The 26,905-nt window shown below is 46.5% G+C and overlaps 2 protein-coding genes across 6 annotated transcripts in view; one reads left to right on the forward strand and one right to left on the reverse strand.

The window, feature by feature from the left end:
* The window catches only part of INSYN2A (inhibitory synaptic factor 2A), a 59,854-nt gene extending 34,362 nt beyond the window's left edge, over positions 1-25,492 (reverse strand). For 2 of the 3 annotated variants that reach the window (XM_074383079.1, XM_074383078.1), the window contains exon 1: positions 4,542-5,794. In XM_074383079.1, the coding sequence (XP_074239180.1) occupies positions 4,542-5,779 (1,238 nt within the window). In that variant the 5' untranslated portion in view covers positions 5,780-5,794. Of the gene's footprint in view, positions 1-4,541; positions 5,795-24,948 lie in introns of those variants that run through there. The other variant, XM_039465111.2, reaches the window with a different exon arrangement.
* The window catches only part of DOCK1 (dedicator of cytokinesis 1), a 535,347-nt gene that overhangs the window by 254,235 nt on the left and 254,207 nt on the right, over positions 1-26,905 (forward strand). The window lies entirely within an intron of this gene.

Here is a 26,905-nt window from a genome sequence, read left to right on the forward strand (position 1 = left end):
CTAGGAATCCCATAGATCCTACAGGGAATTACCACTGTTCTAAGAAATGATTGTTTTTTTTTTTTTTTAAATTCACTGCCCCATTTGCCCTGTTCTCAGCCTTCAGCAACTCCCATTAGTGACTGACAGGTAGCCTACGTGACCCTGAACTTTCCCAGAAGACACAAGCATAATACTGAGAGCTCTGAAATAAGCAGGCAAATTCTTGGCATTCATGCAAGCCCGCACTGCATAAAGCAGAGTGATTTTAGTGAATCGTCCCAGTGTTTTACAAGGGACTAAAAGGCATGATTTTGCAAACTTTTTGTATGTCTAACCTACTTGCAGAATTCATCCCGCTGAAATGCACCTAAAAGGATGTGTCCTTTATTCAGCGCCAACTGTGCGCTGGTTATAGGTGAGAGCGTCCACCAACCCTCGTTGATTTCAGACAAAATGGAAGCTCACAGAGGTTAACCTGTCTCAGCCACAAATGTTCTCTGCTGAAGCCTTTTGGAAATCTACATAAGCAAATGAAAATCATGAAGGAGAGTCTCTTATGAAAAATAATTTGGAAGCTACGGAAAGTGGTTGTAGCCGGTGACACAGAAATTCCTGCACAGGTTAAGAACTACAGGGAAGCACCTGCCTGACAAACTCGATAGGGAAAAGAAGTCCTATTAAAGAGACTGCACAAAAGACATGTTCTAAGAAACATACATACATTGCCCAGGGCCATCAGCGATATTCAAAGAGTGCTGGCTTCCCCATGAGCAGGCCCATGGCCCTTTGGGGCAGGTCAAACCTGAAGGACAGTGTGGAAATGTGGGGGCAAGATTTGTCACTTGCATTCAAAGTCATGGGCTCCAAGTTGCTTGCCCTCACCAGGACTCTTCTGAATGCAGATGAAATTTTATTCAAAACCCCTGTATGCTTTATTGGGGTGGCAAGTGGGGAGAGGAACTGACTTTTTCCCAGCTTCAGAGTGTTCTCCAGTTCCTTATTTGTAGGCTTTAGAATATTTTCCAAGAAAAACTCCATTGATTTTTATTTTTTTGAGATGGCGTCTCACTCTGTTGCCCAGGCTGGAGTGCAGTGGTATGATCTTGGCCCACTGCAACCTCCGCCTCCTGGGCTCAAGCAATTCTCTTGCCTCGACCTCCTGAGTAGCTGGAATTACAGGTGCCCACCACAACACCCGGCTAATGTTTGTATTGTTTAGTAGAGATGGGATTTCACCATGTTGGCCAGGTTGGTCTCGAACTACTGACCTTAAGTGATCTACCCATCTCGGCCTCCCAAAATGCTGGGATTATAGGTGTGATCCATCATGCCCGGCCTCCATTGATAATTTAACCTGGTCATTCAGTTATTTGTCCTATCATATAATAACTATATATCAATGTACACAAAGCAGAGTGGATTTTTCATTTTTTTTTTTTTTAACCATGAGATGCAACCAAAATATCTACTTCCCAGCTCAGATCTGGTACATAAGGGAAGCCCTGTGGACCCCTCATTTTAAAGTCCTAGAGCTTGCCCTTCAAGGGATTGGTTGGGTGTCTCAGGGTAGCAGAGTGTCACACTTTTAGATTTTGTGAACAGATTGAAATCGGCTACGGTAGCAGTATTTACACCATGGAAATCAGCAGATGCTACTTCCCTTCCCTCCAGAGCCTGTTGTTCCACATGTCTCAGCTCAGTGCTGGCTGCCACTGCTCATGGCTGTCACCCCTGGGACTCTGTGCTGTACCCAGGGTCTGGGACAGGGATGGAGAATGAGATTGTATCGAATCTGCTCATCTCTGAGGTGCAGTCTCCTCCTATGTTCTGATATGGAGAAGACAGGTGAGAAATCTGTATTTCAGCCAAATTAATGACCCTGGGCATTGAGCAAGAGGAGGCCCCGTAAAGTGGCTTGGATTTTGGAACCACTTGATTCTCTGTTATCGGAGTCCAGAGGGCTCCAAGAGGGAGGAGGAAATGCATGTTTCCAGGAACACTACAGAGACCTGCCTTTCTACCTTCCACCCTGAGCTTGTCTGGTGCGGGCAATAACTGAACCAGGGATTGATTTTAAAGTAAAACCATCCTTTGTCTTGATTTAAGGTGCCCAAGTCCTCAAATACTTAAGAACCTGGCATTGTGCCATGTTCTGGGATGCCAGAGTGAAGGACATTTCTTGATGATGGAAATGTTCCATATCTGCACTCCCTTATGTATGTGGCCACTGAGCCTTTGAAATGTGACTGCTGTGACTGTGGAGTGGAATTTTCAATTGTAATTGATTTGAGTTTGAATTTCAGTAGCCACATGCAGCTAGTGGCCACTGTATTGGACAGAGGAGCTCCAGGGTTTCAGAGACAGTCTTGTGTGGCAGCCTGTGTGCCAGGCATATAGGAGATGCATTCACCACATTGGACGCCCACAAGACCACTAAGTCCTCCCCAGACCCCTGCTCCAGCATTGCTGACCAGCAAGACCAAGACTCCTGCCACTAGCAGACATTTACCCATTCAGACACACCTGCCACTAGGCTGAACACATAAGGTCACTCGGTGCCATTCCACCCGCTATCTGCAGGACAGGCAATAATCTCAACTTACAGGTGAAGAAGGCAGGCACAGAGATGTATAGCCCTTGCCCAAGCCCTCAGTGCCAGAATTCCTACCCAGACATGTCTTAGTGAACTCAGAACCACACTGCTAGACGGATGGCATCTCAGAGAACCCTGAGGATAAGGCAATCTTCCATACTTGTTCCAAGAGTAGTGTAAGTAGGACCTTACGTATATCATATGGTTTTCCTTTCCAGTGGTGTTCGTGGGTGTTCAGCCTTCTCAGGTTCTTATTTGGGCACATAACCCCTGTGAGTATGCACATCAGTGTACACATTTCATTTTACATCATTTGGTGACTGTTATTTCCCAACTGGTGATGTTGGCATCTTTCTCTTGTGCTATCTGGTGTAATAGACTACCAACTACATCAACGTCAGTGACTGGGTCACTGTTTAGGCTTTTAATTTTTTTGCGAGAATGTGGGCTACCGATCAATAAATCACTGATCTCCCCCATCCCCCCCGATGAGTGTTGCTTTCAGATCTGTACTGATCAAAATGGGATGAAAATGGAGCTATAAACCCAAGACTGAACAAGGCCTTTTGGAAATACTCTATGGTGTGAGATTACCTATGAATCTACTGTTAAGATTTTTGTACATTTGGCTGGCAATTCTTTCTGCTTAAGAGCATCAAGTGCAAATCCTACCACGTAAATAGAAGGTGGAAGGTGGTGTTGAGAACCACCTCCTTGTAGACAGGCCTCCTGCACCAAGCTGGAGCAACCAGAGCCAAGGACCCGCCCCAGCCTCTCTGCTGCTGGAGCCAGTCCTTCTGCCTCAGCCGCCACCTTAAGGCCGGAGGTGTTTCCTCCCTGTTCTTTGCAGTCAGCAAACAACTGTCTAACTCAGCCACAACAGTGCTCTTAAGGAAACTTTGTGCCCAGGTGGTTTTCTGCCCTGAAAACACATTACTTGGCTTATTTCAGCTGGCTTCTAGCTTGTTATACCCGGGGCTCAGGGCTCAGAGTGAAGGGTGCATTTATCACATGAGGCAACAGGGAACTGTCTCAGATATAACCTCCAGAACATAGGCGGGCAGGAACACAGACACTTTCCAGGGGCAATGCGCAAGAGAGGTCTTGGCAGTCCAGCTGAAGTCTGATAACCCACAGACCCAGAGTAGCATAGGCTGCTTTGTATCAGCTGACCGCATGCCGGCCTGCAGGGGAGCTCAAGAACTAAAGCCCCGCCTTTAGGTCATTTGTTTTAAAGCTGAAACTGCTGCACAGTTTCAGCTTTAAAATGTGAAGTGCAACAAAGTCTTACCAACCCAACAAAGTATTGGCCGTGAAGTTGGTAGCATTCTTTCTGCAGCCCCACTGGACACGCAGTGAAGCCTGTGGAAGGGCATCTGTCTCCTAACCATACACAGCTGGGACCTGTCTCACGATGGGCATTGCTTGAGTTCCAGGTACAGAATGAAAAACACGCTGTCTATTATGTAAAGCTTTGTACAGACCTGAATACCAATATTATTTCCATTATGTATTATTATAAGCAAGTCAGCATCTACTTTTCCAAATGTCACATGAAATTTCCTTTCTCTTCCTAACCTGATTCCTAAGAGGCAAATAGCTTCTTATTTAGAATAGATATTTTGGACTGGCATAAATTATTATATATGATCAATATCATAAACCTTTACCCTAGCAGAATAAAAGGAAATGTTTATCCATTCATTCTAAGCATAGGTATGGTTTGAATCCAAGGCCAGAAAGAGGAACATTAACCAGAAAGTTTATCGTGCAGATGCAGTGAGGTCTGGTATCATAAAATAATCTGTGACCTTCTGACCTTTTGGAGCTGGCCACGTCCTTACACTGTGGCCTGTTTACAGAAATGCTGGCTTTAATCTCATTATGGACTTGGGTTTGGGGCTACACATGGACCCTCTGGTGATGAGCCTGCATAGTTTCCTAAGACATAGGTGAACATACATACCCTTCCCGATGGGCCTCTCCTTTTTCCAACTCCTGAATGACCCCCAAGAGCACTTTGATGGTTTCTTGGCTTGAACTAATCAAGTTCTCCATCATCTGAAGTTGTGCTTTGAGGTCGACCACTTCCGTATGAGGCACGATTTGTTGGCATTCTTCACCTGCAGCAACCGCTGTGGGACTAGGCTGGTTCCCCAGCCCCGGCGGGGTTTGAGTCTGCAAGGGCTGCTCACTACATTCGGGGGACAGGCACTGCACGGGGGGTGAGCAGGCCAGGGCAGTGCCCGAGGGCGGCTGGAGCCCATTGAGATGTGTGACTCTCCTCTGCTCCTCGTCTGCTGGGCAGAGTGACCACTGGCTGGCAGCCGCAGAGTTTGACAAACCAGGCTCAGGGGCCCTGGCACTGAGGATCGGTGCGTAAACGGTGGCAACCTCTGTTTTAAACACCCTTCCGAGGGCAGGTGGAGTGGGCTCCTCGGAGTTCGGCCTCCCCCGGTGGTGCTTGGCCCTCCCGAGCAGCTGGTAATTGGGCTCTTCGGAGGGGGGCCGAGTGGAGTTCTGGAGCGCAGCTTCACCATAGCTGAGCAGCTCCGGGCTTTTACAGGGCTCCGTGCAGTTGACCCCCAGAGGCTGGTCCACTGCGTTCATGTGTTCGTTAGAATGGAAAACCAAGGCTGTGGTCTTGTGCACCCGCCCTGCGCCACATGGCCGGGCCTCCTCCGTGGGTCCAGCCTCGTTATTCTCTTTAGCATCTGTTAGAAACCCATTGTTTTGGCTTTTAAAGGGATCTGCTGCAGGGAGGCTTTTAAGGTTCCCCTTTTTGCGATCCAGAGGGAAGGTCTGGTAACACTTCTTAAGGTCCGGTGAGGTCTGCACACCTGTACTCTTGGTGACGTTGGGGATGGACCTGCGCGCGGGCACTGTCATGTATTTGCGGTAGGCTGTCCTGCAGGACACGGGCTTGGCCTCCCGCTTCTCCCCCAGCTGGCCCGAGGACAGCTGTGTGTCCCTCTGCTCATTCTGTGCCTCGCAGATATCCTTAAACCGCACCTGCAGCGCTTTGTTGCGTTTTTTAATCTGCCGGTTGGGGTCCAGGGCGTATTTCATCTCCAGGGCCAGGCAGGCGGCAGGTTCCACGTCACTCTCCGACGCTGTGAGTATGCATTTGCCGGTGTCCTTACTGACCATGGTTCCTGCATTCAGAAACAGCAACAGAGGTGTCAGTGGAACAGAAATACACATGCAAGCTCCAGCCGCACAAAGTTTTAGCCACTACGACGATGGCCTGCTTCCTAATTTTATTTAAGCAGGTGAGGTCGGCCTTTGTGTTAAGGAAAATCACATGGGCTGAGGGTTGCCGGCAGCACGGCTTGAAATGCTTCTCCGATATGAAAGCCTGCTTGCTTTTCCAGGTGGGATACACTTGCGTTTTCTTTTGATGGTAATGCATGTTTCCCCGTTAGACAAACCTGTTTTACTACATTCATCAAGACACCCAATGATGCTGCCTCTTCTGCTTTGCAAATTATTTTTTCACACGCGTGACTCCCCTTCTCAGGCAGATGGTTTACCAAGTGCTACTTAATTTGGTTTGCATTTTGACTATTTTTTGAGGATGACGTCATTAATCTATTGCTGGAATCTGGGAGAACTGCTGTTTTAAAGACTTACTGGAGAGGCTACGTCTTGAGCAGATAAATGTGGAGAGCCCTCCGAGGAGGAACTGAGAGAAATCTATTTGCGTGAGCCGTTATGGATTCCGTGGGAGAGCTGGCCATGCTCCTGGATGGGAACCATAAGGAGAAGTCGTCGAGGAGTGATTTGCTTCTCATGGGTTAACACGTTAACACCAGCCCTAAAAGGAACGTGGGTTTCCCTGCATCTACCAAGGCTGTGTTAGCAACTCTTTTGATTCCATGGAGAGTGGCACTGGAAATATTTTTTTTTTTAAAGGAAATTATTCATTCTAGAATCAAGTTTTGTGTTTTGATCACAACCTCCAAAAATGAAAACAATGGTGGTGGTTGTTTCAGTACTTACATTCTGAAAGAAAATAAAACCATGAGGCTTTATGTTAATCATGCAAATTCATCCTGGGCTGAATTATTAAATGCAGCTAAAAAGATGCAGGTGGCCAGTGACTCCTCTCGGGGAATACCAGTGGGGTAAAATGCCTTCACTTTATTAGGCAGATTCACAGCTGTTTACTGCACATGGAAGAACTTATTTGATAGTTGCACTTAAAGCAAGAAAATAGAGTTAAGTATGTCGTTTGTGAGACTTTGCTTTTTTTCCCCCTTATGTTTGAGAAGAAAACAGTCAAATGGGAGGCACCGAGGTGGACAGGAGCCGAGTGCCCAGAGAGGCAAGGTCATGGACATGGGCCCGTGACAGCTGCAGGCACACAGGCTTGGTCCACCTTGACCCCCGCCCGGCTGCAGACACACCTTGTGCCCTGTCCTGGGGGAATCTGAAAAACCAGCCCCAAGACCTGTGGCAGCACTCACTGGAAAATGCCACGAGAACTTGACACTCGTGGCATGACCACTGCATCTGGAGTGGCGTGGTTTGAGTGCCAGATGCTCTGCTGGTCCACATGCAGAATACCTGACTTAGAAATGTTCCTGAAGGTCAAGGCTACACTTTGAGGATATAGGGTCCAGAGATGTCAGGTCACTTTTCTGTGTCACACAGCAAATAAGAAGCACAGGCAGGAGCAGTGCCCTGCTTTAGTGGACCTCTGAATCCAGGCTGTTTCTCATAGACCCAGGTGTCCAACAGGCAGAGACATGACCCCTCCCCACCTCCTCAGCCCTTACTGAGTTAGACAGGCCGAGGTGCACGGTGGTTCTGTAAATGGGAAGAAGAGACAACTTCACAGCCCCCATCCAAAAGCACGTGGTATGACTGGCCCTTTGTTAAACTGACCCCTACATCTCAGCCCAGCCTGGTCCTGCCACCTTGCCGGCTTCCACTGCTGTTCACTGAATGAAAGAGTGAAGGAATCAAATTCTTCATACATCATGCCATGAACAACTAACAGGTAATCACGTTTAAGAACAACAACAAAATAATCTCTGCAGCCTTTGATTTAGATGGAACCAGTTTTGCAATCATGACACGATTGGTGTTTCAGGACAGATCATTTGCTGTCGGGTGGGCTGTCCTGTGCAGTGCAGGGTGGTCAGCGGCATCCCTGGCTTCTGGCTTCTCCCTTCTGAATAGAAGTAGCAGCATGGCTCCCTCCCAGTATGACAACTAGAAATGTCTCCAGCCATTACCAAATGAGCCTGGGAGCAGAGTTTTGCCTGGCAGAGAACCACTGCATTAGCCCTTGAGCCTCTGGATGCCTCCGGCTCCTGTTCCCTTATCCTATAGTGTGTCCTGAAAGGCGAGGCTTGCGTGGACAGCAGAGGAAGTCCTTGGTGCTTTACGAGGTGCTGGGGAAGTGTGGAGATTGCTACAATTTCAAACTTGAAAAACTGGACAGTTTTAGAAAGCAGAGAAAAAAAAAGAAACAGACTGGAAATGCACCAATATCTTGGCTCCGTTTGAGATGGCTAGATTTTAGGTGGAAGGAGGGACAAGGTGTGCCTGCTCAGGAGAAAGATTCGGTGGCTTTTAGAGATTCTGATCCCAGCAGGTTAAACAGATGCACCCAGGACAGCTTGGTATGGGGGACAGTATGGGTGGCAGAGGGGGTGGAATAAGAAAATTAAATCTTAACCTTCTCTCTGATCTCCTATTCATCCTTTAACTGCCTTTGTTGTCCAGGTATGTCAGAATGTATTGTACCATCGTTCTGCAGAAGACCTTCATATTAGGGGAAATTTGAAAGAGAGCATTTTTATAAAAAGCAATTTACTAGTAATTTTTCAGCCTTTTCCCTGCTACCTCTAAAAAATGTGTGTCTGAATAAGTTTGTCCTGCCATGCTATTCATCATCACCATTTGCTAGGGACTGCACTGAAATAATTTTCTTACATCAGTTGGCTGGCTTAAGAAATATTCTAGGTCTTGGACCCAACCATCAAACTAATACAACAAATCAGAAGAATTAATTGCCAGTGGCCAAATAATAATAAAAAATTCCCAGCCCTTCTGTGTTTTATAGAGAGTTGCTAGTACATAAAAATCATTTCCTTATTAGTAAAAAATGATGGTAATACTTAGGGTGTTTAATCTGTTTGGTTTGTTATTGCTGACTGAAAAAAAAAAAAACAGTAATAGTAATTGAGTTGTTTTTATTGCCTGATAGGGAAAACAGGGGGGAATTTTCACGGTTGGTTTATTTGGGCTTCATGTGAGGTTATGAGTTCTTTCTGATGGCTGGATAACATTTTCTAAAGCTTTAAAATTGAATTTCTGGACATTAAGAATTACTAAGGTGGACACATCTTTTTGGGGTGTTCATTTGCTCTTTATTAGGGGTGGATGGTAAGGATTATAGTGATTACCATTAAGAAAATGATGTCCTTATGAAAGGAAGTGGGGCATTCTACACAGGACTGTCCTTGAGACAAGTGTAACCGTCTTCCACACTACTTCATTCATCCTTCCTTCATGCATTTATTTGGCAAGTGAAAGTACGTATGTTACCACGTAACGTTAACATTCAGTAAGCATGTAGTTAAGGGCTCCTATGTGCCGATCAAATGTCAGCATTCCCCTATGCACAGCAGTTGCATTTTCATGGCCAGATTTGATCCTTATCACATCCTTATAGGGCAGCCACTACTGATATCCTCATATTGCAGATTGAGAAACTGAGGCACATGGTTTTGGGTGGTTTTTTTTGGCAACTTGCTCAGAGTCACATGGCTAGTGGGCCACACCTATTGAAACAGCTCAATCCATATGAATCACATGCCCTAAACCACTACCTCTGCTCAAGGAACTCTGTAACTTGAAATGATTCATGATAAACTTTAAAAGCATTAAACAACTGAAACTCATCTGAGCAATGTCCTTGTCCTGCTCCCACAGCGTATCTTGGTGCTGGTCAGGCACGGACCTCCAGGTAGTTCTAATAACACAGCTGGTGTTGGAGCACTGAGTGAGAGTTGCCTTGAGTTCTGGACTGAGCACGAAGCCCCAATGGCATTCCCCACGATGGCTTGCCTTGACTGGGTGACCTAAGAGAACCACGGTTCTCTGGTTCGTGGAGTTAATCTCTTGGCTCTAAAGCAGCAGGAGTATGTTCATAAAGTTTATTTTTCATAAGAAAATTGTGTTTTAGAATTCATTGTACTGTGCTGTCTTGAACTGAAAATGGCTAGTCATGGTTGTGCCTGTTTGGCTTGAGAGAGCTAGATGTCATGGAGCTGTTTGGAATATAAATGTCTTAATTACCCTCGAATTAAATTTCATGGTCAAATGTGAGTTGTAAATATATAAACCCTGTAGTTTTAGATTACTGATGGAGACCCGATCTCGGCATGCTGCTTTAAATTAATGGCTGATATGAAAATGTGCATTCCAACTTAAAGGAGTGAAAAATGGAAGCAACTAAATGCCTAACAATAGGTAAACAGTTAAGTAAATTATGGTTTACATTCACTCTGGGTGGCCATTAAAAGGATAATTATAGAGATTATTTAGTATCATAGAAAAACACTTACGAAATAATGTTAAGTGAAACAAAGCAGTCTACAAATTATACTGGAAGACATGAACAAAAACGGTCATCACTGTGGCATTAAGGTAGTACATTCGGAGAGATTTATTTTTCCTTCTGTTTTCCAATTTGGGGAGAGTGGAGGGAGGGGCAGTGTCGTTCTTGTTTGGCCAATGAAAATAACACAAGGTAAAATCCAGTCCACACGTGACGCACGCCTCAGGAAGGCATAACCACTTGTATCAGCATACGAAAAACCGAGAAAGGATGAGATGTGGGTATAAGCAGTTTGCCAAAGGTCATCTTTTATTGTTTTTGGGGAGCTCTCATAAACAACAAAAATGAATTTTGCCAAGTGTGTGCATGTCTGTACATATGCATAGGTATATACGTGCCTGCGTATGTATTAAGATATGTATAGTTAAGTGTTTAGCAGAAGATTTGTCAATATTTGAGCAAATGTACTATGAGGAAGGAAATTAGCATCTGTTTTAATTAGAAATAAAATGGATTCAATAGTCTGAAAGCAACTTTGTGGGGTTCCATCAGCTGACAAGAGAAACTCTCCATTGGATTCTGTCCATTGTTAAAATGCGTGTGCTGATTTGGAGGTTTGCCGTTCGGTGCTGTGATGGGATTTGTGGGGGCAGGATGCAGTCAGCTGCCAGTCTGACCAAGACACCTCCCAGGGCTCAGCAGTCCCCACACATAGCAAAATAGCTAGGCAAGCAGTCTGATGAGTACGGCAAGGGATTGTATGAAGTTATTGGTTTTTCTAGTGGCTTTCCCACTCTTCAGACACCTTGGAGTCAAAGATGCTGGCTGGAATTCAAGATGAACTGGGTCAGCATTTTCTTCCATATGCCAAGGGGGGCGCCTGAGCATGAGGCTACTCAGAATGAGAGAGTGGCAAAAATGAACATCCCATTCTTCACCACTGGCTTCCCAGCGGGAAAGGGAGGTAAAACCGAACCTCGCTCCTAAATGAAGTCACTTGTGTTGTGAAATAGCTAACTGAGAGACCTGTTTCATAGGTGCCAAGTGGGTCTTCAAAAAATGGAAGTCTTAGATTCATTATCTGGTTTAATTTTCTTTACATAGTGAAATGTTACTTTTTTCCCTACATGGCCGTCTTCTTCAGAAGTCACTGATGAGGAGGACCACAAAGAGAGGACTAGAGGAATTCAGATACCCTTGTGTCATTGAGCATTGAGTGAGGAACTGTTTTCCTCACTGAACTATGGCTCCTTGGAGGAAACACACAGACGTCATTCCCTCGATGTGTAGAATACTGTGGTGAAACCTCTGTCATTAAGAACTGAGGACCACCCAGACTGAAACAGGGAAGAGGGGCACTCATGGAGCTTAAATGTAGGCATCAAGACAGAAGAAAACGTATCTTAAGTGCAGCCCCCACTCACGCATATCTGTGATTTTAGAAAATGCACTTAACCAACAAAAAAACCTATGGTCAGTTGCTTCAGCTACATAATGTAAACCACACAGACTCACACTGGGCTGCTTCGACAGAGTGAGAACAAAGGTGAAGCATAGATGCTTGGGTTTAGTGTTCATGTTCTAGAAGAACCACAGAACGGTCCTCTTAAATGGTCCAAACTTCTCATTTATGTTTCACTACCCAGTTCTTTGATTTTCAGCTTATACTGGTTAACCTTTGCTCATCCTGTCTAAATGGAATCTAAATTAGTAGAAATGAATTACCCCAATTTTATGATGTTGGTGAAAATCAGGAAAAAAAAATATTTCTCCTCGAAATGAGACATTGTATCAATGTAAAAAAATAATTTTATTTGCAGCAGTTAGCTGTGCTAGCTAATAATGACCACAAGTTAGCTGTGCTAGCTAATAATGACCACAAGGAGTTCAGTGCAGTTGGTTACAACTCACCAAAATCACCTGTGAGATTAGTAAAAGAAACTAATTCCCCTGCCTCCCTGTTTCCCATTATCATGACAGTGACAGAGTGTGAGACAGGAGGGCTGTGCTTTGCATACAGCTCATGAGCACATTTAGTTAGGATAGTCAGTGTCCCACTGACCCTGGAGGCTTCCTGGTGATTCAGCAACAATCACCTGGTAGTTTCGGGTTCATCAGAGGTGGTAGTTGGTAGCACACAGAAGAGGTGGGCTCCCTTTTTTATACTTAATGGGGATCTCACTTCCATGAACACAAAGATACAAGACCCCAAGTACTAGAGTGTACTTGGCCTTCCTGATTATGCTGAATCCACATATATATAGTATCTGAAACTAAAACAAGGACATTGATTACCCGCCCCCCCCACCCCCCCAAAATGACTTATATCCAAGGGGTCTGTTTTCCCTACCTTTTCCCAGTCTTATTTCAGGATACCATATGGGCAGGATATCTGCTTGGAGGTAACCATCCACTATAGCTGAAGTCATTGAGAGGTGAAGATGCAATTTGTCTTTCTGGCAAGGCCGTGGGAATGCCCACAACTCAGCCATCAGAACGGATCCCCCTTGTATTTTCATCGTAGTATGAAAATACCATGGTGTTTCCTTGGTTTGGCCAGATTCTAAACTTCGCATGGTCTTGGGTTCACTGCAGAGGTAGCTATGCCAGGAGGAAAAGGAGGCTTGAGCATTCCTTATAATTAGCTTCTATTCCTAAGCTGACAGCCAAACGTAGAGAAAATAACCTGCCCTTGGGGTCCCTGTACACAATCCTAACCAAAGCCTTGGCTTCAAGTGCACACAGAAAGAGTTAGTACTTGTAATCTTCTCAGCCCTCATACAGTTTGCAGTCCGTGGCATGGTCTTGGTTTGACTGATGGTTTGAATGAGCTATTCACTGCAAGTGTGCACAGAGCGAAGTTTTAGCATTCATGACACAAAATGTCATTTTTGTTGTGGGAGGTGGTGAAGAGAAAATAAACAAAAGGTCTATATGTTCTGTACTTTACATTCTGTATTTTATTCCTTAAAATAAAATCTACCTTTCATCAATCCTTCTGTTATTCTGCCAGGTTAGTTAGTGGTTTAATTTTTTCCTTGACTAGCAGCTGTTAGGAACCTCTGTCCTCTCTGTACATAATAAATAGCTATTTTTAAAAAACATGAAGCCATATCCTTCCCTCAGTAAAGTTGTCTTAGACTTATACTTTAAAGCTACATTTGCCAGTGGTCACTCTCACTGACTCTTCAGATACAGAGTTAGAACTGATGCTTTCATGTGGAATTTACATTACTAGGAATGAGCTGGGGTTCAGTCTCACAAAGTTTCATCTAATGTCTTCAAAGGTTTATCTCTTCGTGCATGGAAAGCTTAGCAGTGTCTCTGGTAGCCTGGAGGAGGAGGACTCAGTGGTCTTTTTTGGGAGGTGTAATGGCCTGAGACCCAAAGGTGGCCAGAACTCAAACCAGCAACACAGCTACTGCGCTTAGCCCAGCTGAGCCTGGAGCAAAAGACACCTGATGTTAAAGGCAGGACTGGACTTGGTGTGCACTGGGGTCACGAGACCCATATCCAACTTAGTAAAGTGTAGAGTCTCTCGGTGTTTTTGTGCTGGAGGCCTCCAACAGGCACTGCCAGTGGCTTGCTTAATTCATTCCTAATCTAATCCCCCATATCTAGTTGTCACCATGCCCTATTCATCATTGTTTTTCCTTCCTGTTGCTTCTCCTATTGATTTCTTCCCTTTAGTTCACACTGTTCCCACCTTGATCTTGGCCTTCTTAACCCTCCTGCCCTCAGCTCTGCATCCCCCAGGCCCCACCGCCATGTCCTTCCTGCAGGTCCTGCTAGTCTTGGCTTCAAGTGCACACATCTCTTCTCTCTGCGTATACCTGCATGCACACATCCCAGTTGGTAGCACTTCCAAGGAGTCTTTTTTTATAAGATCATCTGTACTTTTTCCTACCCTGCGTATCTTTGTAGATTTCTCACGGCTGCTCAAAGATGCTCCATCTGCTGATTCCGCTAAGCCAGTTCCTGCACTGTCTCCTGAACACACCATGGTCAGTCTCTACTTTGTGTCTTCGGCTGGTTCACTTTCCAGGACCATGCCCTGGTCTTCCTCCCTCATGGATAGTCTGTGGTTGGTGGTCTAGATCTAGTCTTACCTTCTGTGCCTTCTCCAGTTCTTATCTGTCACCTTCATTTACTCACTGAACAGTGCCTGCATGCCCAGGGTGACCCACGCACCATACTGATGCTGGGCACACAGGAAAAAACAAGGCATACTTCTTGGCAGTGGCTAGTCCAGCAGGGCAGAGACTTGTCGATGGCTGACACCAGTCCATTGGCCCAGGACCGTGGTGGAGGTAAGAGAAAGGAAGTGCTGGGAGTGCTCCCTGGGGAGTCAGGGGAGGCTTCACCGCGGAGACGTGCAAGAGCAGGCCTGAAGGATGCTCACTCTACTTTGCTGTTTGTCAGTTTTCTCTCCTTAACGCGAATATAAGTGTTCTGTGGACTAGGTCCCTCTAAGCACCCCCTCTCTCTCCTGTGCTCAGTCACCCTTCTTTACTTAGTGGTTTAAGAATCTTACGCTATACATCATATAGAATCCTTAGAGCTGGGGTCTTGGCTGAGATATGGCAAGACTTTGGATGAGTGTAAACTATTAGTGGTTTCCAAGGAGTCTTTCTACATTATCTGGATTCTCAGATAAGACAGAATATGGCTGTAGTGTGAAACATGAAGAGGAATTAGAGAAGTGGAAAGGAGAAGGGATAGAGTCTCATTAGTTGAGGTAAAACCATATCCAGAGATTTTTATCTTCTGAACTTTGGCATAACTATTCGAGTGGTTGTTGTACAAACGTTTCCTGTGCTGAGGGGAAAGAAGGAGATGGCATCACATTCACAAAAGTGAGTAGATGGCACAGAAATGGTACATGTTCTTTATTTAATCATGCAGTATATTGGGGCCCCATACTGTTGTAGAAAATGCGACTTGCTAGGAATTATCAGAAGGTTTGTTCTTATATATTACTCAACTTTCTTCTTGGGTACTCCCAAGATATGGCAAAATAAATGAAGAGTTTAATTCAAAAATCTCAATAGCTTGGGAGCACCACATTTTAGAGCATGGCACCTTTCCTAAACTCAGTTGTCTAATCTCCTCTAGAGGATGAATCACTAGCTTTCAGAGGGGAAAACATGATGGAGGGTCGGGGACATGCCCATGGGTCTGGTCACTTCCAGGGGTTTATTAGTGCATTCGTACACTGCTATGAAGAAATACCTGAGATAGGGTAATTTATCAAGAACAGGCATTTAATTGACTTACAGATCTACATTGCTGGGGAGGCCTCAAGAAACTTAAAATCGTGGTGGAAGGTGGCCGGACTGAATGAGTGCAAGCAGGGGAAATGCCAGACACTTGTAAAACCATCAGATCTCCAGAGATTTTGCTCACTATCACGAGAACAGCATGGGAGAAACTGCCTCCCGATCCAAATACCTCCCCCTAGTTCTGCCCTTGACACATGGGGATATGGAGATACAGCTCCAGGTGAGATCTGGGTGGGTACAGAGAGCCAAACCATATCAGAGGGGCATAAGCATATGAATGAAATAGCTTTCATTTTTCTGTTCTTTGAATTGAGAACAATGAATATAAAATTATACTAAATAAGGAAAAGCAGTACGTAGAAACCTCATGCTAGACTGTTGTCATCCATTGAGATGAACGTGGACAGGAAGGAAAAGGGAAAGGGGAACGTATATAGAGAGGGAGAGAATGTTAGGGGAGTGGTGAGTCGAGAGAAATGCACAGACAGACACATGCACACACAGACACAGAAGGCGAAGGGGCCATGTGCTGGAGCGTCAACCCAGGTCAGCTGTGGGACATCTGTGGGCTGTTCCCTTGAATCGGGCACATACAACTTTGATGGCCTTCAACCACTACTCCCAGCATTTTGGCTGTTCTTAAAGGGCCAGTTGCAGCAGGGAACCTGACAGTTCGCCCTGGGGCAGAACAAGAGTCCAGGCTCAGACAGGCAGCTGAAGGAGGACATCACAGTTTCCAGTTCCCAACACGTCACACATACAGGTTAAACTCAATGAAGAGTCCCAATTTCAGCATATATTCCTGCGTTTGCCTCTTTTTATCTCTCCAGCCCCTCCTTGGAACAGATGCCCTGCTACTTCATAAGGATTATGGGAAAGAGGACTGTAGCAAAATCCTGTGTAGTTCATGCATAGAAGTTAGCATCGTAGTGAGTAAACAGTACTGATGATCTATGAAATGATTCTCTGCGGACTTCAGCATGCTAAAAAGATCTTTAAAAGGAAAACATAAATCTTTCTGAAACCTCACATGACCCCTGTATGTGCTGGCCTTCTTGAAGCTTTGGAGGAGAGCATAGGTGTGGATGAAATGAACCTTTTACAAGTTGGTTTTGTTTTTGTGTGTGGGTTTTTAAAGAGAGCATTTCCTGCCGCGTAGAAGAAAATCCAGGGGGTGGCTGTCCTCCCACAGAAAGAAGGAAAACATTCATTCTTCCTTAAGGGCTCTATCCCTCAACCTGGTTCCCTTGAATGCCACACTTGGGAGGCCAGGAAGTTAATCCATTAAAAAACAAGGAGAAGAAAGAAAGAAAAAGCATATTGGTCTCCACCCAGTCCAGGTCAATCAGAACTTCTGGGGGATGGAGACTGTTTAAAACACATTTTGTTTTAAACACCTACGATAATTTTAATAATGCACCCACGATAAAGAACTACAGGCCTTCTTTCTTTATTTTTTTCACCCTTGTTGTCTTATACTTCCTGCTGTATCCCCAAAGCTTCGAGAAACTTGTGGCATATAAAAAGTACCCAGAAATATTTATTGAATGAAGGGATGAATGAATGAATGAATGAATGACTGTCATGGGGGAGCAGGGAGGACGGGCCCCTTCCATTTTTTTCTAGAATGAACCTGGACATCAGCCAGGTTTTAGGATGATCACCAGCAGATCCCACCCAGGCCCACAGAATGTCCGTGCCCTGGTCTGCCTGGGCTGTACTGTGCCCCAGTAGATGGGGAGGGCTCATGATGATCCACAGAGGAGATAGCTAGCGACCAGTCATTGTCATGGTTTAAAATATGGGTCTTACACAACATCTATTAATTGTGGGATGGCAAACGCCAAGTAAATTGTCACTGAGCAGACCCCGAGTAGGAACAGGGCATATTAACACTTTAAAAATATAAAAATAAAAATAAAAAAAATATATATATATATATATATATATATATATATATATATATATATATACATGTATATTTCCAGTTTGAGGTGTAAAACATTTAGAATGCTGTCCCCTACAAGGAATTCCATGGCTTGGGGCAGCTCTTTTCAACCATGGATATGGAGTTTGAGACCAGTCATTAGTACATTGACAATCTTTGCACAGTCAATAACTTTGGGTTTTATACATTGGTGGCTGCAGAGCGGGAGGTGCTCAAGGTCTTCACATTCTGCCATGGTTTGCTAACATGGTTAATTTCTGGCTGTAGTCCCTAAGAACTGGGTCTTCGAGACCAACCACTTGGTTTTGAGTTCTGGCCCTTCCTTTCCACTCAGTATCCCAGAACTCTGGGCAAATGATCGAACCTGGGAGAGCAAAGATTAGAAGAGGGAGCATTTGTATGACATTCACCACAGGCTAGGTACTATTCTGTGCTTTGCGTATGTCTCAACTTTTCATTCTCCACACACCCTCTGAAGGAGAAATTACCATTTTTTTAATAAAGGTGGGGAAACTGAGGCACAGGTAGTGGAGTCACATGCCCATGGTCACACAGATAGTTACTGGCAGAGCTAGGAGGGCAAAGAAGGACAGCCTGGCCTGGAGCCTGTTCTCTCACCACTAGGCTGCACTCCTGAGAGCTGGGTTAGGGCTCAGGAGGTCAGCTCCTGGGAGACTCTCAGTACATGGCCCTGGTGATGACGTGGATGTGGACAAGGATGACACGCTTAGGGATGTGTCGTTCATGTGGACGACACTGGATAGATGCACAACCTAAGAGACGCAAGCTTGAGAATCACAGCCAAAATGTTCCAACCGTGAATGGCTGATTAAAAACTGTGCGGTTGTCTTAGACTTAGACTTTAAAGCTACAATTTGCCAGTGGTCACTGTCACTGACTCTTCAGATACAGAGTTAGAACTGATGCTTGCATGTGGAATCTACATGATTACTAGGAATGAGCTGGGGTCCGGTCTCTGCCACTCACTCAGTAGTGGATCCTGCCCCATGCAGTGTGGGGCCAACCCTGCCAATGAGACTGGGCTCTCTGTCCACGGGTCCAGTGTCCAGCCACCTGCTAACTTCTGTCATTCAGCCTTGCCCTGGGTGTCTTTGCCACATGGGCAAATCTGATGGACACAATAAATAAAGTAGAGGAATACTCAGAATAAACATTATATAGCAAGACAAATATAAATAGCAAGCGTAAAACGAATTAAATGAGGATGTGAATGACTTCAGTGAAGCCACTGAACTAACAACTACCATTAAAGCAAAAAGAATAAATAATTGAGATATGTGGTTATCACTGGGCAAGAAGTCAAATGAAAAATATGGTTTGAAAGGGAAAAACATATTTTCAGCGTTTTAATTTCACACACCACATTTGCACATGACATATTAAGCTATGGGAGTCTCAAGTGCACGGTTAAGTGGACACTATTTGTGCAATGTGATTTATGCAAGGAAAAAAGAAAAAAAATCCTTATGCAGTTCTGTCATTGATTTTTAAAATGATAAATTGATGGGTCTGGCACAGAGATCAATGAAGTTGATGTCACAATGTCAAATTGAGATGTGAGGTTAAGGCTAAGAGACAGATGCCCATTTCTCTCATGCTTTCCCAGTGAACTCTCCAGGTTTTTCGTGGGGTTTTTTTTGGTGGGGGGTAAAGATCTAGTGGAAACTCCTTTTAACCCAAACTGTCAGCATTTAGGTTCTAAGAATGTTAATCTACCTGACGGCAGTGAGATATATTTTCTCAATTCTCCTCGTTTGTGTCTTTTACCCTAATACTAGGTCACTAATTTCAAAGACATTCTCTAAAAATTCAACTTCTACCCAATTGAATTTTTACCAAAGGAATTGCTGCAGCTATTGGGTGGGAAAGAACCCAACCCTTTCGTGCTTTTTTCTTTTCTAAACATGGCACGGCTCGAGTCCTGATGAGGACTCTTCATCCCTGGAAGCTGTCTGCCTCTTTACTGCCTTCTCACGGTGTTTCCTTTAATTCCCACTACACGAAAAAGTACAACAGGAAATGGAAGAAAACAGTTGTTTCTCACTCAGGATTCCCCGAGTCTGCAGCACAATCGCTGACTAGGTTTGCATTAGTAGCCTCATTAGATACACATTAAGCACCCCTTATAGACAGTACTGTGCTTAGTCATGTAAGGATTTGATTTGTGAATCCCTACATCCATTTTTCTCCTATTTGAATGTATTTCTCATAGACATTCTAGGAGGTAGGAAATAAGGACAAACTTGTTTTTTAAAATATTATTTCCAGTTGAAAATTCACACTCAAATATTTAATAGGAATCCTATCTTTCCCCCGTGCCTGCTGGCCCCCAGACCCGTTTCCATTAAAACCCCCCACCGCCTTGCTGGCCCTTCTTTCTATTGTGCCACATGACAAAGACTTGCCTGCCAGAAGGTTCTTCTCATAGCTGCCCCCTAATTTACATCCCAGTGCCACTGGGACCAGCTCATTCTCACCCGTGACACCTTCTCAGCTGGTTTCCAACTCCTCTGGTTCGCCTCTAGTTATACCGCCTTAAACTCCATATATGTTCTTGTTTAAAACATCAACAGAGGACCTCAGACTGACTTCACACTGTGCCTCCACTGCCTGATCCCAGCACCTCAACCTTTGCCAAATGTCACTTCTCACTCTTCCTATACCAGTCCGTAGCCCTGAGCACCCTACCACTTGGCTTAAGCTCTAGGACTTCTGTCTGCTGGGCTCAGGAGTCCAACTTCAAGCATCACCCATCAAGTCACCCAGGGCATCCCTCTCTCCGCATAACCTCCTATCCTGATTCTTCCTGGGGGAGTCTTTAGGCTCCTGCTACTTCCTGGCCACTTCCTCCTTTCCTCCTAGACTTGACCTTCTTGGAGACGTCTCACTTGGTCTTGTAATACCTTACACATTGCCTTGGCCACTGCTGCAACAGCTCAGTACGTATCCACAGATCAGAAGTCCTTTCTGAACAAAGCCATCTACCTTCTTGATGCTTGCTTTATTTAAAAATCCCAGGCTTCCTATCTTTGCTATGTTTTTAAGGATGCTAAAATCACTTACTACAAAAATAAGCAGATTTCATTGCACAAAATACAGGTAATAAGAGGTATCTAGAATCTAACTAAATACACATAAAATCTTTTAAAAGATTTTTTAAAAACATGAAGAAGGGCAATTGAGAAATACAGTTTCCTTCCTAGAGAAGAACAAGGGTAGGAGAACCCATATGACCAGTGGAATGACCTAGAAACACAAAGATGGCTCCATTTCATGAAGGTTGGCAGTGAGTATGCTATACCCCCCATGTTGCTTCCTCAACTGAACAGCTGTATAAAGGCCCTCATATCATCAGCCTGCCCTTTTTCCTCTTTCTGTCTGGGATGTGCCTGTCCATAGAACTGCTGCTTTGGGAGATAGCTGTGATCATCTCTACTGAGATGGAGTGAGAGCAACTTTTATTTGCAAGGCTGCCTGTAATATGTTCAGCATTCTGTAGCCTCCTTCCCGTGTCTCTCGTATGTTGTGGTTTACTGCATTTCATTTAATGCCCAAGGCTAGATTATTATGGAATGAATTGTAATTTTCCATATGAAGTGGAATATAAACTTCAATAAGCATTTTGATATGTTATGATTTTTTTGTTTCTTCACCATTCTATTGGTTAGAATAGCATAGTTCATATGAATATATGCTGTGCAGAGATGCAAGCATCTCTTTCTTTTCTTGTTCAAACTTCTAACAGCAGGATGGTTTAGTAAAGAGAACATGTCTATGGATGTGCAATACTTTCAACAAACATTCCATGCTCTATAAAATCAATATTCACAAATAGTGACTTTGGATAGAGTTATTTCCAAATCCCTTTGAAATACGTTGTTAGCCAAAAGGTTTATAGAGTAATTTAGAAATGTAATTCCTGCTCGTCCCTAATAACTGCTATTCTACATTCAAGCTAATTTTCTTTCAGTCCCAGTTAGAGCTGGGAATATATGCTCAAGCAGAAAGACAGGCAGTTATCAGGTTAGAATGTTTTGTTTTTGTTCAGATAGTGGTTTGTTATCTGATAACATCTGTGTACACCTCAAAGTCCCTCAGCTCATTCATTATGGTTCGAATAACATCTAAAGTACATATGACTCAAATGCACCCTGAAAATCCTGTGACTTACAGTAGAGGGGTGTCTGAAAGGACTTGAATTTGGAACCAGGAAATGTCTCTGAAGTTACGGTTTTTCTCAGTGTGAGAGGCCAGATCCTTGGTTGCCTGGAGATACTTTAGTTAGCACCTTCAGGATCTGAAACAGACAAATTATCACACATGGTCCAAAGGTTCAAACCTATACCTTTATGTCTTAGTGTTAACATAAGACATTGACCAAACAACTGTTTCCAGCAGTCCCGTCAGGGGCCCTGAAGTTTACTTCCTGCAAGTCTGTATTCTGTCCTTCATGTATAAGAACAATGTATATTTTAAATAAACTGATGAAAAGTTACGAAGTTTCATTACATACGCATCATACGTTAGCTCCAATATTGGATGAAGACTTCTCTAAATGTTTGTATGAGAATTTCATGGTAATGAAAATGTCGTCATGTAATATCTATCATATTAAATTTTGCTTTAAAATATTGAAGTCACTCCATAATGTTATGAAATATTAAAATCAAATATCTGAGGAGACAGAAAAGGATCTGCTTCATAAATCATGGCAGCTAATTTCTGTTGGGGAATGTAGCTCTCAGTGGAATTATGGTGGGGAGGGGAGGTGGTTCTTCACATTTACGAAGGAATATTTAAAATAACAGTGGCACTGGTTTTCTCTGGGGAGTTTTTATGACCTCACATTCCCAGAATGATGGGGGTTTGCCTCAAGTATGTAGAATTTGCCTGCCTTCCTGACTGAGCTTCTTGGGTGTTATGAAGAGGTTAAACAGCATCCTTGACGTGCATAAAAATCCCTGGTGAATCTGTCACTGCCTTCCTATGTGAATGACCACAGAGCTGCTGTTTTGGGATGTAGCTGTGATCATTTCTCTATCATGAGCCTCTGAGAAGCGTGAGTTACCTGCTTCTCCTATTCCACAGCTCAGTAGTTGTGTCTCTAAATGAGATAGCTGTAGGTGCGTGGGAACAAGAGAATACAAACATCTACATGCGCAGGTCTGTCCTGCTGCTCAGCTGTGATCCACTGTTATTTCTAAAAATCATTTTGATTTTTAGACTGCTTATTTCAACGTGTAGGAGTCTTCCTTGTAGATGAATGCCTTTCACGTACAAGTCTTTCTCTTATTTATTGATTTATTTTAAAATTAGTCTCTACAGAGGGAGAAACAAAGGACAAAAATTCCCTTTCCTGCCACAGGGGAAAACCACCTTGGCAAAACAGAGAAGCCCCCAAAATCAACCGAGTAATCGAGCACCCAGCTTCCCAGAGAGCTTGCAGAAAGCTCCTTGTGCAGCCTGGAGCTTCCCAGCTTTTGCCTTCTTAGCCTATTTCTTAACCAGTAGTTCTGTTTCTTAATCGGATAAAGGGCCTGATTTACGTAAATGCTCAAAGTCTTCATCACAATGATAAAATAGAAAGTCGTGGCAACTGCAATAAGTTTAAAGGCATATTGAGCTTTTCAAGGGCATTTTGTCTTTAAGAAAAAGTCTTTCATTTAGCTAAAGAAATTAAACGGAATTCTTCAATCTTTTAAACAAAATGAATTTAGTGAAAACAAAACTCTCCATGGCTAACGTAATTTATGCAAAATCATGCAATTAGTGATAACTGCTAGACTTTTTTTTTCTTCACCAAATGCGCCTCTAATAAAACCATCGTGAGGAGCAGTGCCATCTAATGTAAGTAGTAAACATGGATAGTAAATTATTAATATCTGGTGAGGCATGCAGATGGCAGGACTTCCATTTTTCCTTTGAGGTCCTTGTGCATGTTTGCTAATCATTCTAGCAAAAAAAAAAAATTGCAGAGATAAATATGAACTTTCGAAAGTAACATTCAACAGGATATGAGTGTATGAAATAGCACAATGTGAATAGTAAAAACCAGCACTTTCAGCCTCTGCGTAGTGAAATGACGGTAACTTGCTGTAGGTAACCTTAATAAGGGCTGTATCATTTTCATGTATGTACTACTCTGGGAAATGGCCTGGGTCTTGCGGGTGGTATTTTTTAATCAAGTCTACAGCCAGCGCAGTCACCCTGACAGTCCCGGCGCTTGGGTATGTAAAGGTAACCCTCTAGCAAGTCCTCGTTCACGGAAAAGCCTTCAAGTGCACAGACCCCTACCCTGTGCTAGCCTGAGCCGTAGTCTTCTGAAATGATCGCTTGGCTTCCCAGCCAAGGCAGGGCTCCCCTAAAGTTCCTTCCCACTCTTGCAGTTTCACCTCGGGATGCTTCCGCAGAATTTCAGCGCCTAAGCAGACAAGGTCAAAGTAAACCGCTTCACTGCTGCTTCTGGCGCAGGGGCCCAGAGGGCGTCCAGCCCCTCAAGCACAGACCAACAGCAGGAGAGGGGTCCCGACGGGACCCCTGGGTTGTAGATAAGCAAAACGCACCCATTTTCTCTCCTATTTACTCTACAAGCACCTCTCCTCCCCCACTCCTGGCATCTGCTTATCACTGGCTCCCTCTCCCTGTGGCTTATTTTTGGGTAGTAGAATGCTGAGGTCACCGGGAGCGGCTCTTTATCCAAGCAATGGGGACCTCAGTCTGGAGCCCAGAGCGTGAACCAGCAAGAGGCAGGCTCTCGCTCTTGACTTTGGGCTCCAGGCTCTGCCCCAGCCCCGGGCTGCCCGCGGGCTCCCTCCTCCCTCCTGCCCTCGCCCGCCAGCTCGCCCTCTCCTTAGATCTGCAGCGTTGGTTGGTTTCCCACGCCTGTCCCGGCCTGACTCGGGATGCCAGGCACCTGGAAGTCCCGCGGGCGCCGACCCCAGCCCGCAGCCCCGGGAAGGTGCCAACCCCAGTGAGTGGAGGAGGCTGGATTTTCACGTGGGCATCTGCCTTCGCTGCTGCTCACGCCTCTCCTCAGCGGCCGGCTTCAGGGCCCCTCTGCTCCAACTCACCCCCCACTCCCCGAAGTTAATCAGCCATACTTTTCAGGGCGCTTTAGTTTGGAAAATACTTAAAGCCTCGAAATGTTCCGGGGAGACAGCCGCCCCCGGATCCCCCAGTTCTGCCTGACTAGGGCTGTTGGGCGCTCACGAAGCTGTGGCGTTTGTCTGGATCCGACATCACAGAAGCGCAGCCCCGCTCCTCCCTGACGTCGCCAAAGTTGCCAGACGCCCCTCGGCGACCCGGCCGCGCCAGATGCAGTTGCGTAACCTCGCCCCCCGCCCACGCCCGCGCCCGCGCCGTGTCCGCTCCCAGCTGCACCGGGGCGTCCTGGCCCCGGGAGCCGCCAAGTCTCCCCGCCAAGCGGGTTTGGGGGCGAGTGCGTGCGCCTGAGCCGGGGTCGGCGCCCGTCCGAGCTGTGCTCCGCCCGCGGCCAAGTGCGGCGGGCGCCGGGGCGCGGGAGGAGGGCGCGCGGGGCTTCTCTTACCTTCCGCTGCTTACAGATAAGTCGAGGTCGGGGCAGCGCCTGGCTCGGGCATGTCTCGCCGCGGACCCTGGCAAGCCTGGCGCGGCACGGAGCACTCCGGGCAGGGCATCCGCGGCCGGACTCGCCGGGCTCGCGCGGAGGAAGCCTCGGCTCCGGGGACTTGGCCGGCTGCGCGCCCGCTGCCCGCCCCCTCCACCGCCGCCGGCCCGGCCCTTCTGGCCCGGCCGCCCCCCGCGCCGCAGCTCGCGTCCCTCCGGCCCGGCTCAGCGACTCGCGCGGGGAGGTAGCGGTTCGGCCGGCTCCGGGGACGCCCGCGCGCTCGCTCGCTCGCGGCGCTCGCGGCGCGGCGGAGCCAGCCACAGCCACCCGGCTTCGCGCTCCTCCGATGTCCTCATTTACTGCAATTGTCTTCGGCGAGATCTCAGAGCCAGGGCCAGGAGGCGGGGGCGGAGCGGCGGAGGGGGCAGGAGGGAAGTCCTTGCCGCCGCTCCAGGTCCCAGCTACTCCGCGGAGCCCGGCGGCCAGAGGCGAGGGCGCCCCGAGCCGCGTGCCTGCCGCCTGTGCGCCCGGCTGGCACCGAGGCGGGCGGAGCCCCGGGCCCCGCGGGGCGGGGGTGGGGCGGGGGCGGCGCGGGGCCGGGCCGCGTGCGTGGGGTGGGTGATCCGAACCGAGTGGAGGAGCCCCCTCCCGCCGCTGCCGGAGAGGGAGGAGGAGGAGGAAGAGGAGGAGGAGGAGGAGGAGGTGGTGGTGGTGGTGGTGGAGGAAAGAGCTGCCGCCGGCTGCTGCCTGCGCGCGGGGCTTCACCGCGGCGCGTCCTCCGGGTTTCTGGGCTGCAGGCGGCGCTGCGCGGCCCCGGGAACTTGTTGAGTCTGCCCTGGAGCCGCCTCCGGAGCAGCTGGCGGGCGGGGGGACTCCGTGTCTTCTCTTAGGGATGGGGGGTCGCTGGGGACCCTGCTGCATGGTTGCCTGCTCTGGCGGGGCTTTGGGAAGCCAGGAGCGACGGGTGAGGGTCGCCCAGGCGCCTGGCCCCTCACCTGCGGATGCTGCCTTGTAGAAGCCGGGGTTCGGGGATCCTTTCAGTGCCGGCTCCAACCTGGTGTCAGCCCCTCTACATGGAGACAGGAAGTCCTGTGAGTGGCCTGAGGACTGAAGTGGGAGGGCCTGCCTAGTAATGTTGCATGTTGACATTTAGGGCCACTCCAGAGCCGGTGCCACTGCCACTCCTAGCCAGGATCCCTACCCTCCTCCAGAGCACACACCACCCACCGGCAGAAGCCACAGGGCGCACAGCTGAGTTCATTTAGGGCAGAGTAGAATTCTCTTCGGGAGGAAAAGACCTAGGTTGCACAAGGAACTATCCCCGTCCTTAACTTCCCACCCAGCAAAGAGTATTGGCTGTTCTGAGCTCTGAGCTGCAGAACCAGGGTCTCCTCTGGTGCCTGGCAGGCCCTGGGGCCTGAGCCAGGGACTAAGTAGCCAGCCGAGTGCAGGGCTCTTGGCACCCTGGATTTGCTCCTAGAACTTAATATAAAATGTGAGTAGGCACATTTATTAGTCTGTTTCTCAGGAAAGGACAGAGACGTGGTGGATCCCAGGGAAGAGACAGGCTTTGGAGAGTGCACTGGGAAGACAAATGGAAAGCCCTTTCACCCACCCACCTCTCCAGACACATCAGTGGGCAGCGAGACCTCTCTTGCTGTACATCCCTGAGTCCCTGCACCCAGCACCAGCCCTGTGCCGTGGCTAAGCCATTGCTTGTTCACTGAGTTGAAGTGAGCCTAGCACTGCCTGACAGAGTGTCTGGCTTTTGTTGTTGTTTTGTTGTTTTGTTGTTGTTGTTGTTGTTTGGTAAATGGCTTTATACGAAACACTTTATTTGTGTGTGGATGCTTTGGGCTCCAGAAGAAAAAAATCTAAAATGTCATCTGATTCCCTCGAACCCCGTAGCATCCTTTGG

The sequence above is a fragment of the Saimiri boliviensis genome, chromosome 12 (genome assembly GCF_048565385.1).
Source record: "Saimiri boliviensis isolate mSaiBol1 chromosome 12, mSaiBol1.pri, whole genome shotgun sequence".
Taxonomy (NCBI): domain Eukaryota; kingdom Metazoa; phylum Chordata; class Mammalia; order Primates; family Cebidae; genus Saimiri; species Saimiri boliviensis.